Source organism: Galeopterus variegatus, unplaced genomic scaffold, assembly GCF_000696425.1.
Source record: "Galeopterus variegatus unplaced genomic scaffold, G_variegatus-3.0.2 Scaffold915, whole genome shotgun sequence".
NCBI lineage: Eukaryota > Metazoa > Chordata > Mammalia > Dermoptera > Cynocephalidae > Galeopterus > Galeopterus variegatus.
The window spans coordinates 92,886-106,482 of record NW_007727026.1 but is presented as its reverse complement, the minus strand read 5'-3'; the positions used below and the strand labels follow the sequence as shown (position 1 = coordinate 106,482).

The window sequence follows — 13,597 nt, the reverse complement described above, 5'->3', positions numbered from 1 at the left end:
ATAAAATCGTAAGATTCTTAGATCTTTTTTCCTTATGCAACCTCATTTTAAAGATTCATATGTGTTCCTATAGCTGTCATTTGTTATTAATGTATGATATTTCATTGTATAATTATGCCACAATTAAGTGTGCTACCGTTGGTGAACATTGGCTTGTTCCAGCTTTTGGGCTTTATGAATAATGTTGCTACGAATGTTCTTGTGTATGTATCTTTGGTATACATGCCTGAGTTTCTCTGTGGCATATACCCAGAAGTGGAATGGTTGGGTCATAGCAGTACAAATGACAAGCTCTCTCCTTAAATGCTTGAGCCAGTTTGTACTTGACCCGACAGTAAGCGAGAGTTCCTGGTTGTTCCACATGCCTCTGATGCTCGATGTTGTCACAGGTGTGTGGGAACCTCAGTTTCCTTCTGCCCTTTTATAACTGGTCAGGTTTATAGTGAACTAGGAAGTTTGTTCATTTAGTTTCTGGAAGCCTTCTAGTAGCTTGTGCTTTCAATGAATAAGGAACTTCTCACTACCTTTCTGTGTGTGTGTTTTTGCACACATCTGCATGCACTGTTCCTGTCTCTTTATATCTCTGTCATTTCTCCAGCAAACATCTTATGGAACACTCACTCTGTGTTATGCCCTTTCATGGTCCCTGTAGAGGTATACAGAGATAAAGCAGAATTTTGTATTTTACCTTAGGGAGACTAGAGTCTGGTAGGAAAAACTATTTATGAAACAGTGCCTTCGTGACAGCGTAACATGGCAAGCTTTGATCTACGTCTAGTAGCAAGAACTCTGAATTACTTTAAACCTTATATGTTTTTTACTTTCCACTCCTATATAAAGCTTAAGAGTTGTGATTTCTGCTTCTGGCAGAATAGGGGAATCTTTTCACATTTAAAATTTTTTGACAGGAAACATTACCTGGAGCCAGAATAAGTGGAGGTCTTTCCAACTTGTCTTTCTCCTTTCGAGGAATGGAAGCCATTCGAGAAGCAATGCATGGAGTCTTCCTTTACCACGCGATCAAGGTACCGTAGAAGACCTGTCTGCCAGGCGGAAATCAGCTTTTATTTAGGCCAGGGTTTTGCAAACTGTGGCCCGCGGGCTACCTCTGGCCTGCTGTCAGTTTCTGCCAGTGAGGTTTTATTGAGACAGAGCCATACCCCTTCACTTATGCCTTGTCTGTGGCTGCTTTCCTGCTACAACAGCACAGCTCAGTAGTTGTGACCGACTGTGGCCTAAAATATTTTCTCTCTGGCTCTTTGCAGAAGAAATTTGCTGATCCCTGATTTAGGGTATCACTGGAAATCCTCACTTTTCTTTTTTATTTCCCTTAGTTTGGTATGGACATGGGGATAGTGAATGCTGGAAACCTCCCTGTGTATGATGACATCCAGAAGGAACTTCTCAAGCTCTGTGAAGATCTGATCTGGAATAAAGACCCTGAGGCCACTGAAAAGCTCTTACGTTATGCCCAGGTAGAGAGAAAAGTGTTCTAATGGATAGCTTTTTCTTATTTTTGAATTTATTAGTCACTTACAATTAGACCTTTATTGTAGAATTCAAGCAAGTATTTAATTATGTCTTTAGATCATTGAAAATTCCTACACAGTTCCAGAGGAAGGAAAAACAGACCATATCTAGGCTGCTTCAGTAATCTGAATTTAGGTTTCTTTAAATTTATTTTTAAAATGTAAAATTTATTTTTCTTGTACCAAAGTGCCATATAATAATTTTAGAAGATGTAAAAAATACAGATAAGCAAAAGGAGAAAATAAAAATTACTCATAATTCCACCACCCAAAAGTGAACCACTGTTGAGATTTTGTTATAATCTTCTGGTCATGTAGGGTTTTTTCCTTTTTGTAAAGTGTATATGCAAAATATATATGTATATGGAACTATAGATGCTTTTTTGGTGACATCTTTGTTTAACAGTGTACTGGGAACATCTTTCCATTTTATTTGGTATTTTTGTACCTCATCATTTAAAGTGGCTGTTTTGGATTTTCTGTGTGGATGTGTTACTATTACCTGCTCCCCACTGTTATAGTTAAGGTGTGCATGCCTGTTTATGTTAGGATCTGGTCCATCTGTGGCAAGGTTCTGCAGTTCAGGTTGAGGTCTGTACACATTTGATATATAAGAACGAGAATAGTGATAGCTAATTAAAAAACCAGCTCCTCACTTCTGACTTATATGTTGGGCACAGTCCTAGGCATATCAAGTATGTATCATGGATGCTGCTGCTTAGAATTCAGCTGAAGGGAAGATGAGATCTTTACCCCCAAAAGCTTGCATTTTAATCTGTACGAGAGAGTGGTGGTGGTGGCACAGGAGGACACTTTCCCCACAAAGCGTGCTGGGCGAGCAGTGGGACGCTTTTGTGTATATTGCTAACTTTGCTTATGTTTTCCAGGTTAGCACCTGAACTTAACTCTGACAGAACTGTTAACGTTTTCTACTAATTGATAAGAGAAATAAACTGTTATAGAAGAAGGAGAATTCAGGACTAACTGCATCCTTGATTTATCAGCCTTCCTGGTGGCAAGTCCTAGATTCTGACACTGCTTGTGGGAGCCTTAGGCTCAGTACAGATGACTAGAGAGCAGACCCCACGCCAGCACACATATGACCCTTCTCTCAGTTCCTTAAAACAGTTCTGGTTTCTCATATGAACAGAATGTTTATGACAGAATGTTTCAGGTTCTGGTTGTTGCAAAAAAAAAAATCGAGTTCTGCTTTCCAGCTCATTATAGAAGAAATAATCCCTTGATTTTTTTTTTTTTCCTATTTCCAAGACTCTTTCTGCCTATATAAACAAAGTGCTTAGCCCTTCCTTATTCTTTGACTATCAAGATACAGGCATTCAAAACCATTCAGTTTCCAGTCATAGCCTATCTTCCACCTAGTAGGGGGTCCTTCATTAATGGCTGACTAAAATTAAGGTTCTTTTGAAGGCCGAAGAGACATCATAGCTTCTATAATCATAGAATGTACTACAGAGTTCTTAATTAACTCATGAAACGACATGCCATTTCATCTTTTCCCACTTGTTCAGAGGAGGCAGCTCTTACTCAGGAAATTGGGGGCTCCTTATTTGTAAGACCATTCCCGTTTAAAGTTTTGTTGGCATTGTATTTTATGTCAGGCATTCTTTTTGGTCCTTCTTCACTTTAAGCATTTATGCACAAGCTTTTGTTTCTTTATATCATGCTGAGCTGCTAAGATGTTTTGCCCTTGGAGGCAAAACCTTGGAGGCACAGCCGAAGTGAGGGGAATCTTCATAGCAATTCCAAGAGCTTAACAATCCATTGTGTGAGAAATTGCCTCCTAATGTAACCACAAGAACTTATTATAAGCCATTGACCCTCTGTCAAGTAGGCTAACTCCACATTCCAGGTGACTTCTGTTGCCGTTTAGGGAATTAATAACCAAACCAGGTACACTTCAGTGACTCCCAAGAGTTGCCAGTTCTGTAGCAATTTCTCGGGATACACTGAGTGCAGATGGAGCATAAAAAGCGGGAATATTATGAGACAGATAGGGTCCAGGAATTTTTTTTCTTATAAAAGAATGGTTATCTCTTTTTGTTATTAAATGATGAAGCCTGCACCCAAGTTCCTGTCTGGTACATCATTGAAAATGGTGGGAAAAGTTCTACTTCTTTCAAAGGCTCTCTAATGCCACCTTTGGGGAGTAATGAGCTTTTTTTCAAAAAATAATTCTCCTAATTTAGTAGACTGACCTGTGATGAATAAATTATTTTTGGTAGTAAAAAGTTTCAGGTGTCATGGTAGCGTATAGTTTACATGGAGCTTCTTTATTAAATCATACCCTGATGGAGGTCATGCCTCTTCCACTGGACCGGAAAGATCACTGCTCTGGAGGGATGGCTTTTGAATGACCTTGGATCTTGAGAATATTGTTGATACTTTTCTGGGAAAGTTCTTCAAGCCTCCAGGTTGTCTGTTCCTCGATCTGGCCCTGATCCTTCTCCTTGCCTCTTGAGTACACGTCCTCTTTTGGCTTTCTCTGGAGTAGCTGACTCGGCTTGATGCTGGTGCAGTGGTAACCCACATCCCCGTGAAGCCCTTGTGAGGCACAAGCTACTCTAGAGCAGGAGGAGGTAGTTTTTCTCATTAGCTTTATACTTGTACATGTGCAGATACGAGGAGTTGGCCAGAGGGACTTGACCATTGCTTGTCAGTTAACTTGGTGTCTGTTTATTTAATGAGCTTCCACAGCGTGCCTGGGGTCTGGTCTACCTTGGTCTGTGAAAACTGCAGCACCTTATGTCATGGAGACTCCTGATTAAATACCTGATTAGAAGGCAAGATGGGCTCACTGTAACCTCTGTACTTCTGAAAAAACTGCTTTTATTTTTATTTTTATTTATTTATTTTTTTATTTCATCTGCAACTTTAATTCCCTTTGTTGTGCAATTGAACACATTACAGGGTCGAGGGATTAGGCCGTGAACATCTTTGGGGGGCCATTATCCAGCCTACCACATCATTCTACTCAGAAAGGTCTTTATTGTTACATACATCAAGAAGTCCAGAAGCAGAGTGGCTCTGGGAGGGTGACTTCACAGCTGATGACATTGTCCTGGATGGTGGTTCTCACGTGTTCCCACCACACCATCTGCAGCAGGCAAACTCTTCTTTCTTGGGGTGCAAGATGGCTGCTGTGTCCCTTGTGTGCAGATGTAGCCACGGCCAGCAACTGAGGCAAGCGAGGGGTGAGAAGGATATTTTTTCTCATGTGCCTCTTTACCAGCAGCAAATATCTTTTCAAAAGCCCCAAGAGAAGCTTCATGTGTTTCACTGGGCAGGACTGCGGCACTCCACGACTCAGCCTCTGAAGCATTTGGCTGAGGAGAGAGGTGAAGCCAGAGTAACCTGGGGTTTTCTCAAGGGAGGACCAAGGGGGAATGGCTCTCTGGCAGGCAACCCACTGTTTCTGATGCCTTCACAGTGAGATAAGAGGGGCTCAGTCTCCGTGAGTTCTGGTTTCAAGACAGGCCGCTGGGTTTCCAGCCACTCCCTGAGGTCTCAGGCACCTCTTCTGGGCCCTCCCCTAGAGGAAAGCTACTGTTGCTAGTTAGACCTATTTTCAGCATCAACAGGGAAAATGAGATCTCAAGGGGGCTAATCTTACCTAAATTCGGTGGCTGGGCATGCTCAGTAGAGAAGGGTTATATAGTCCTGGTAGCCAGGCATGCTCAGTGGAAGGGAGTTTATCCTCTGAATGACCTTCCACTACAGGTGCTAGAGAGCACAGAATATTCTTGAAAGTGCCTGGTGCATGTGATAGGATTTGACCAATAAACGTGCTCCAAGAAGAAACCAACTGAGCGTGTGCAAGACTATGTCACATAACTGGGAACCACCCCCTTAATGGCATATTCACTGGATAGCAAAACTATAAAAGCCAGACCCCAGCAGCAGGCAGGGCTGTTGCTCACTCCCTGGGGTCAGTCTGCACTCTGCTTGTGGAGTGTGCACTTTCTTTTCGTATCAAACTTGCTTTTGGCAGGTGGCTGCTTATTCTCTTGAGCCAGCCTGCACTCTGTGCTGAACTTTAAGTATTTCTTACTTTTGTATTTAACTTGGTGTGGGCCCTGCTCCGTCTACGGAGCTATGCCTCACTCTGTCTGTGAAATCTGTGTCTCTTATCCACTACATTAAACTCGTTCTCGGGCCGGCCCGGTGGCGCACTGCTACAGTGCGCCGCTTGGGAGCGCCACTGTGCTCCCAACCAAGGGTTCGGATCCCACATACAGACCGGTTCCCGCTCACTGACTGAGCGAAGGGCGGGCGCAGCACCAAGGGTTGCGATCCCGTTGCCGGTCCCGGTCCGGTACGGGCGCGACACTGAGGGTTGCAGTCCGTTGCCGGACACGAAAAAAGACAAAAAAAAACCCCAACTCGTTCTCATTTTCTATTGTGACTCTGCTTTTGAATTATTTCCTGTGGTGGAGTCAAAACCTGATAAAAGAATGGAGAGGGTTGAGGGGGACTATTGGGCTTCCCAGACCCTATCTTGGATATCAACAGGAAGGCTGGGGCAGGCTTGCAGTGAACAGGTCCAGCCAGGGACTCTGAACCTTCTGGGCACTCTTCTGATATTTTCTAGTGAAAAAACTGCTTTTAAATGGTACTGTTTCGTATTAAGTATTGGTCTTCTGAGCCGGGTTCGCCAGGTTGGGAGTTCTGCCATGGGCAGGGGCAGTGTTTATTCATTGCAGCCTCCAGAACTTTAGAGAAACCTTTACTAGCCTTTGTGTCTTCATTTGCCTCTGTCCATAATCACATATTTATTGACCCCTCCCTGCCCCATATGTGTGGCACACTGTGGCATTTTTCTGATGGAAGGAACACATCATTTCCTTTTTTCAGTAGTGTTTGGAATACTCTGCCCTGTTTTTACTCATGAAACTCCACCCCCCAGGCAGGAATTGTTGGATTGTGTGGCTAATAGAACAAATGGTGTTTACAAGTATCAAGGGATGGGCATGTGAGCATTAGAAGGACTTTTTCTTTTTTAATTACCATCTTGTTCACGTTTTTTGATACACGAGAGAGCTCTTGTGTTGTCGTTTTTCCAGTTACCCTAAATCTTGGAGTTCTCTCCAGTTCCTTCCTTCTCTCTCTCTTACTCGTTGGTTACTTAATACTCTTATGTTTATCCTCTTCTTCCATCTTGTTACCACCACTGAGTCTAGGCCTTCCTCATGGACTATTAAAACATTCTTCCCTTTTTGGGGTTTCCTTAAAAATGCTACTTTGAATGTTACTCTGCAGCTTCAGAACTTTGAATGGTATCTCCTCCCCTCTGTCCACACAGTTGCCTGGAAGGTTAAATTCAAACTCCAAGGCATGAATTTCTGGCCCTCTGTGTCTTGGCCTCTTCCTATCCTGCACAAACATTGCTCCAGCAAAATCAGTTTTTGTTTAGCATTTATTCATTCAGCTAATATTTCCTGAATTCCCGCTTTGTGCTGTGCACTTCACTGAATATGGAGGATCTGACTAGTAAGAGAGATGTGCCCTGTCCTCTCAGAGCCACCATCCAGTGAAACATGCAAAAATGTGTGGAGGTGGTTGTCATCCAGTGTGGCAAGCACAGGATGCTAGAAGATTGCCGAGGGGGACTCTGACCCCAGAGGTGGAGGTGGTCGGGGAAAGCTTCCCAAAGGAAGTGATGGGTCAGGTGAGACCTGGAAGAGAACTGGGAGTTAGCCAGGCCAAGGTTTGGGGATAGAGTGTGGTGCTGGTGGTCATGCCAGGGCAAGGGTGTTTGCATTGAGCCAGGGCCTGGCACAGTTGTGGTAGGTGCTGGATGAATGTGTGTCAGGTGAATGAATGCGAAGGCCAGGAGGTGAAGAGATGATGGAGAATGTGAGGAACGGGAATGGTCCAGATGGCTGAAGCTTGCCAGGAATGGTGGAAGACAAAGCTGTAGGAGAAAACCAGGTCAGGTCAGTGCGTGGCCTGCTGGAGAGTCAGTCCTGTGTCCAAGAGCAGTGGTGTTGCTTTGCCCCCCACATATTTGTCATCCCTCTTCCCCTGGGTGACAGCCGCAAAGGATTACTCAAAGCCCATCTCTTCTGAGCAGTGAGAAGCCCTGAAGTGGTTAACTTCCCCGGAACCCTCAAGTGCGAGTCATCCCTTTCATTTGGGAAATTAACCCTGATTTGGGGTTCTCTTCCTGCATTTATTCTCCAGCCCAGGAAGTTACAGGAAGAGACATAGGTGGGGTTATAGTTTAACAACATAGGCTGGTAACTCTCAGTGAAACAAGCCAGATGACATTCCAGCAAGGCAGTTAAGCAAACATTCCCTCTCCTGGAATCTTAGCAAACATTCCCTCTCCCTCCAGCAGTTTCCCAGTAACTCTGCATGTCAGTCAGTAACTAGTTTGTCTTTGAACCAGCAACCTCGCTCTGTTACAAATCTTTATCTTACACCAGAGACTTTATAGCCTGAGGAAAATTTCTTGTCCTTTGCAAGGTCAGTATTTGAAACTGAGACTTTGGAAAACCAGGCCCTGTGAAGTACATTTGCTTTATGAATCCTCTATACAGTGGGGGAATTATAACAAGTTTTCCCACCGGGGAGTGGTTTGATCAGATTTGCATTTAGAAAGGTCCCTCTGGCTACAGCTTGGAAGGTGATCAGTGCCCACAGTGATTGTGAGCTGTGGAGACCATTAGATCTTTGACTGCGGAAGTGGAAGTTGGGGTGGGGAGAAGAACGTTGGGAGGCTTAATCATTAGGACAAGGGGACTGAGTGAACATGAGCAATGCAGGAGATTCAGGAATGACACTGAGACTGCTGGTTTGGGCAGCTGGTGCCACTAGTTGAAATGGAGAAAACACCAAAGTAATGAAGTTTACTGTTTGTGACACGACCATGGCTCTTTTCTCCCTCTGCTGGATGTCTCCTCTTAAGACTCCTTATAAAGCTAGGCACCCACGCTAGTTGTCATGGCTCTTTTACCTGCTGGTAATCCTGCACCGACTGGGCTGATGGTTGAGCTAGGGCTGGGTCTGGACCTCCTAGACCCCTCAAGCCCATTCACAGACTGGGTCACAAACCCTTCACACACCAGGCTGGGTCACCAGACCCCTTCACGCAGGTCTGTAAGCTAGGCAACCAGCCACATGGTCCTTGGAAGCTGCAGGTCTGGAAAAACATGGCCACGCAGGGTGGGTGCCCAAGGCAGAAAACACCAGCTGAAGTGGCGCTGTCTGGGCGCACTCACTCCACCCACACACATACAATGTTTACAAAACTGCTCCTATCTGGCCCTGGGTGAGGGAAGCTTGACCAAATGTTCCATTTTCCCAACACTCCGCTTCTGTGAAGCCTTTCTTCACCATCCCAGTTTAGCGTGACCGTCCCTTCCTTGATCCTCTGTACCTAGTCCATATTGTCTACACATTTAGCTCTTAACGTGTACTTTCTCGTGTGTACTTTTCTTTGTGTGTTTTGTGCCTCCCCATTATACGGCAAAGTCCTCGAGAGCACAGTCTGTGCCCTATACCTCGTAGTATGTCCACCTCCAGGGTGATTTCTGACTTAGCTTCATTACAGACTCTCAACATTTGTTTGTGGGTCATGGTGATCTCTGCTGAGAGCTTTGAGAACTCATCAGGTTTGGGGTAGGGGTTCTCTTTCTGTCCTGGAAATATTTTGTCCCAAGTTATCTTTAGGAAAGATGGAAAGAAAAAAACGGAACCTCACTCTGTTTCTCTTCTAAAAGTTCAAATCCTCAAAGATTTTCTCTCTTTCTCCTTCCTTCAAACGTTTATTGAGGTCTTAATTCATGCTGGACACTCTTCCAGGGGCTAAAAATGTAAAAGAAAAATAATGCTGCTAAAGTGGTTGTACGCATTTCTTGATCCTAATTTCACTAAGTGGTTGTACACATTTCTTGATCCTAATTTCAATTCAGACTCATGGCAAAGGAGGGAAGAAAGTCATTCAGACGGACGACTGGAGGAATGGCTCCATCGAAGAGCGCCTCGAGTACGCCCTCGTGAAGGTGAGTCACGGCGCCTGTGCCGGAGCCTGGTGGCCGTGGTGGCTGCTGCTGCTGTTGGTGGAGGGCGTGCCTTGACCACTGATTCTCAGCCTGGGGAGGTTTTGCACCCACCAGAGACATTTTTTGTCACATCTGTGTGTGGGAGGTGTTACTGGGATCTAGTGGCCAGGGACACTGCCACACATCCTATGGCGCACTAGACAGCCCCGCCCAGTAACGACTTTTCCAGCCCCATGTCAGCGTGGCCGAGGCTGAAAACCCTGCCCTAGACCAAGTTGCCATCAGTCAGTCCTGGCTTTTCTGCTGATAATGGGAATTCTGGGCAAGATAAATAATCTCTTGGCATCAGTTTTCTCACTTGTGAGTCGAGACTTTGAGAAGTTTTTTTGTTTTTGGCTCTAGAATTTAGCTTTTAGCTCTCGGACCTTTTGAGATTGACACATTTCAGTCTGTGGAACTAGTCAGCCACATCCAAGGATCCTCGACCCGGGTGACTCGGAGGAGTAGGGCTCATCAGGGAGGCCAGATAAACCCACAGAAGTTTGTGGATTTGAACCTGCCCCGTGGACCCTGACCAGTGTCGTTCTTCCCTGAGCCCCTAACAGTGCAGTGAGAAAACACACTGATTCCACCCCAGCTATTTCTTCACGTGTCCTCTAATTCATCACTAGGACATAAGATTTATTTTATTGTGCATTTGAACTTTGCTTGTTAGTCCTCCTGTTCTCAGTAATAGTTCGTGCTTACTGAGGTACTTTTTAAAAAATCTTTTTAAATTGACAGATAAAATTATATGTGTTTACCATATACATCATATTTTTTTGAAATATATGAGGTATTCACTTTGTATCAGTAACGCCAGCTAAGTTCTTTACATGGGTTCTCTCATTTAATCCTCAAAGTAAACATATGAGGTAGGTACTATTGTGATGTTGTAATTAAGGAAACCGAGGCTTACTGAGTTGCCTGAATCAGTGCTAGGAAGCAGATTTGAACCCATGCAGTCTGATTCCAGAACCTGTGCTCTTAAGCATTTCCACGATTTATTCTTTGTAGACTGTTTGGATGTAAGCAATTTTTTATGTGCCTTTTTTTCTCTTTTTTTTTTATTGTAGGGCATTGAAAAATATATTGTTGAGGACACTGAGGAAGCCAGGTTAAACCAGGAAAAATATCCCCGACCTCTGAACATCATTGAAGGACCGCTCATGAATGGCATGAAAGTTGTTGGTGATCTTTTTGGAGCTGGAAAAATGTTTCTACCACAGGTCGGCAAAAGATGCGGAGAAATTTTCACAGTTGAATCTTGGTTTTTTAATGAATAGTGAGTTTGGGTGTATTTGTCAGGTTTTAATTTGGATAAGAGATCGAGGACATCATCTTGCATCCTTCTCTAGATGTGTTTAGGAGTCACGTCTGGAAAAATCTGTCTTTACAGTGGTGTGGAGGTTAGAGGTCATCTAGAAATCCTCAGTGTCGTAACCTTTATGTTCTCATTTTCTGTCTATCTCTTACCCCTACACTCTCTCTCCCCCAAAAGTAAGATAAAAACCAAGATAAATGTAAAGTTCCTGATATGATTTGATTTGAACAGCAGGTGATCATTTTTTTTTTTTTAAGGAAATTAAAGATCCATCAAGATGTATTTAAACTTTTGTCATCAGGTTATTTAAACCCTTTATACCACAATTTTCATCTTTAAAATGGGTCAAAGACCACATCCATATCTTAGGGTTGTAATTACTGAATGATTCACAAATGTTAAGCTGTTAGGACTTTATCTCAGCCAGTGTCCATCTTTAAGGGTGCATATTTTGAAAAAAATATTGCTGTTTTAAGTAGTGGTACATTAAATGATATGTTTCAAGGAAAATTATTTTGATTTACAGCAGTGACCAAGCACATCAGTTAACAAACACTTGCTGAGCCATAGCTGCTAGGGCTGTGAGCCGTACGAAAAATGAAAAAGGCGCTCTTCTTGCTTAAGCGTAGGCTTCGTTTTAAGTGAGTTATAATGCTGGGGATTGAGAAGGCTGAGAATGAGCTCATTGAGGAGAAGCTTGGAACCTGAAGCATATGTGGAACTTGGAGAAGTGATAGAGGACCTTCTAGATGGCCACAAATAACCAGCAGAAGTGCAGGGGACAGAAATCTCAACACTTGATCCATAGTCTGTTTTCCTCCCACTGCTCCTCATTGCTTGGCCCCCACAGGGAGCTTATTCCTTAGCCTGCCCACCTGTCAGAAGCAGATTCCAGCACAGCCGGCCCAAGGCCCAAGCACGCATTCTTAGTCTAGCTGATGTTTCACACGTGGCCACCAGCAGCCATTCTGAGGTTTGGTCAGGGTGCCTGACTCTGCTTTTTCTCCAGGTTATAAAGTCAGCTCGGGTCATGAAGAAGGCTGTGGGCCACCTCATCCCCTTCATGGAAAAAGAAAGAGAAGAAACCAGAGTGCTTAACGGTGTAGTAGAAGAGGAGGCAAGTCATTTTGTCCCGGCCTGTGGGCCCTGGAAGGAGCTGGTCTGGGAGACGCTTGTTACGGTGGGGGTAGGGGAATAAGAAGTCAGGCTTGGCTGTGTTTTTCATTGAAGATAAAATAGAGAAATGATCTAACATCTGTCCCTTCTTTTTACCAAGTATCAGAATACCCTGGGATTTCCCTTTGAATGTGGCTTTATGAAGTTTTTAATATAGACATAATTTTTTAATCAAAACCCATGATTTCAGACAAAACCAGTTCATTCCTTCATTCCTTTATTAACTGACCATCTAAAAAGCTCCTGCCATGTGCCAAGTATTGTACTAGACACTGTAGCTACAAAGGTCTGTCTCTGCCCTTGAGCTAACTGAGTAGTGTTTCTTTTTGGAAAACTCTTAACTATGTATTCTCTCTCTACTGCTGTTGTCTTTGGCACCACTTCTGGATTCAATTTAATTCTTGTTGGCAGCACCACCAGAGTAAATCACTGGGAATTTTGCCTTGTTTGCCTGTGACGCTGGGTCAGTTTTGACCCTAGGATTCTGAGTTCTTAAATTGATCTGAGTTTGTGAACGGCTCAGACAGACATGATTATTTCCCTCTCACTTTGCTTGTCTTTTTTCTTTTCTCTCTCTCTTTTTTTTTTCATTGAGGGAGGGGATGCTGACAGTGCATAGGACAAGAGTGTTAAAGAAACAGAAAGATAATACAATGCCCTGTACCTGGGCTGTTGTGGTGGTTTTTCAGATTCTGCTAGAAAATTTATGGTTAACCAACTCCTCCCTCTCTCCCCTACCTGTCTCTTAACTGCTCACAATAAACTTTAGTCAGACAGGTTTTTTTGCAGTTAAGGATGTGGTCTTCAGCTGTGGGACTGTTTTGTGTTTGAATTTCAGCTATTCTTAGAGATGATGGAACCCATGATCTTGGTTGAAGCCCCTTGGGCTAACCAGCTGGGTGGTCCTCCTTGAACTGCTCAGGCTTACAGAGTTCTGCTTGAAGAGCACGTTTAGGGTCCTGGGTCCATCTCTGAGGTTATCTTGATTGTATTAAGTTGCTTTCTATGCTGACCTGTGTCTGGCTCTGGAGAACTAGGTGATTTGCTCTAAAGGACGCTGCCTTAACTGCTTGACTTACTTTCCAGGACCCTTACCAAGGCACCATCGTTCTGGCCACCGTTAAAGGCGACGTGCATGACATAGGCAAGAACATAGTTGGGGTGGTCCTTGGCTGCAATAATTTCCGGTAAGTTAGGACCTCACTTCTTTCAACGCTTTTTCTATTTAAAGATGAAAGTGTTTTAACAAGGTAATTTTTTATTGGGTGGGAGGAGTGGGGTATGGCAGTAGATGTTAGAGGTTATTTTTTAATTCTTTTTATTTACTGTTTTCAATTTTCTACAGTGAATACAGCTTTTCAAATGAAGTAAGTTAGTAATTTTTATCTATTATGTGTTCAGTAAGGGCAAAACGGATAGTAAAAGCTATTTAAGCAAAGTTGAAGCAACCAGGAGGCTTCTGGGCATAGACATTGGGACCGAGGCTCTAATGGCCGGAACGTCGA

At 43.7% G+C, this 13,597-nt stretch overlaps 1 protein-coding gene across 2 annotated transcripts in view; it reads left to right on the top strand.

The window, feature by feature from the left end:
- The window catches only part of MTR (5-methyltetrahydrofolate-homocysteine methyltransferase), a 101,629-nt gene that overhangs the window by 53,670 nt on the left and 34,362 nt on the right, over nucleotides 1-13,597 (top strand). For both annotated transcript variants that reach the window (XM_008573408.1, XM_008573410.1), the window contains 6 exons: nucleotides 909-1,025; nucleotides 1,335-1,475; nucleotides 9,464-9,553; nucleotides 10,669-10,821; nucleotides 11,926-12,033; nucleotides 13,179-13,279. In XM_008573408.1, coding sequence (XP_008571630.1) covers nucleotides 909-1,025; nucleotides 1,335-1,475; nucleotides 9,464-9,553; nucleotides 10,669-10,821; nucleotides 11,926-12,033; nucleotides 13,179-13,279 — 710 coding nt within the window. The remainder of the gene's footprint in view (nucleotides 1-908; nucleotides 1,026-1,334; nucleotides 1,476-9,463; nucleotides 9,554-10,668; nucleotides 10,822-11,925; nucleotides 12,034-13,178; nucleotides 13,280-13,597) is intronic.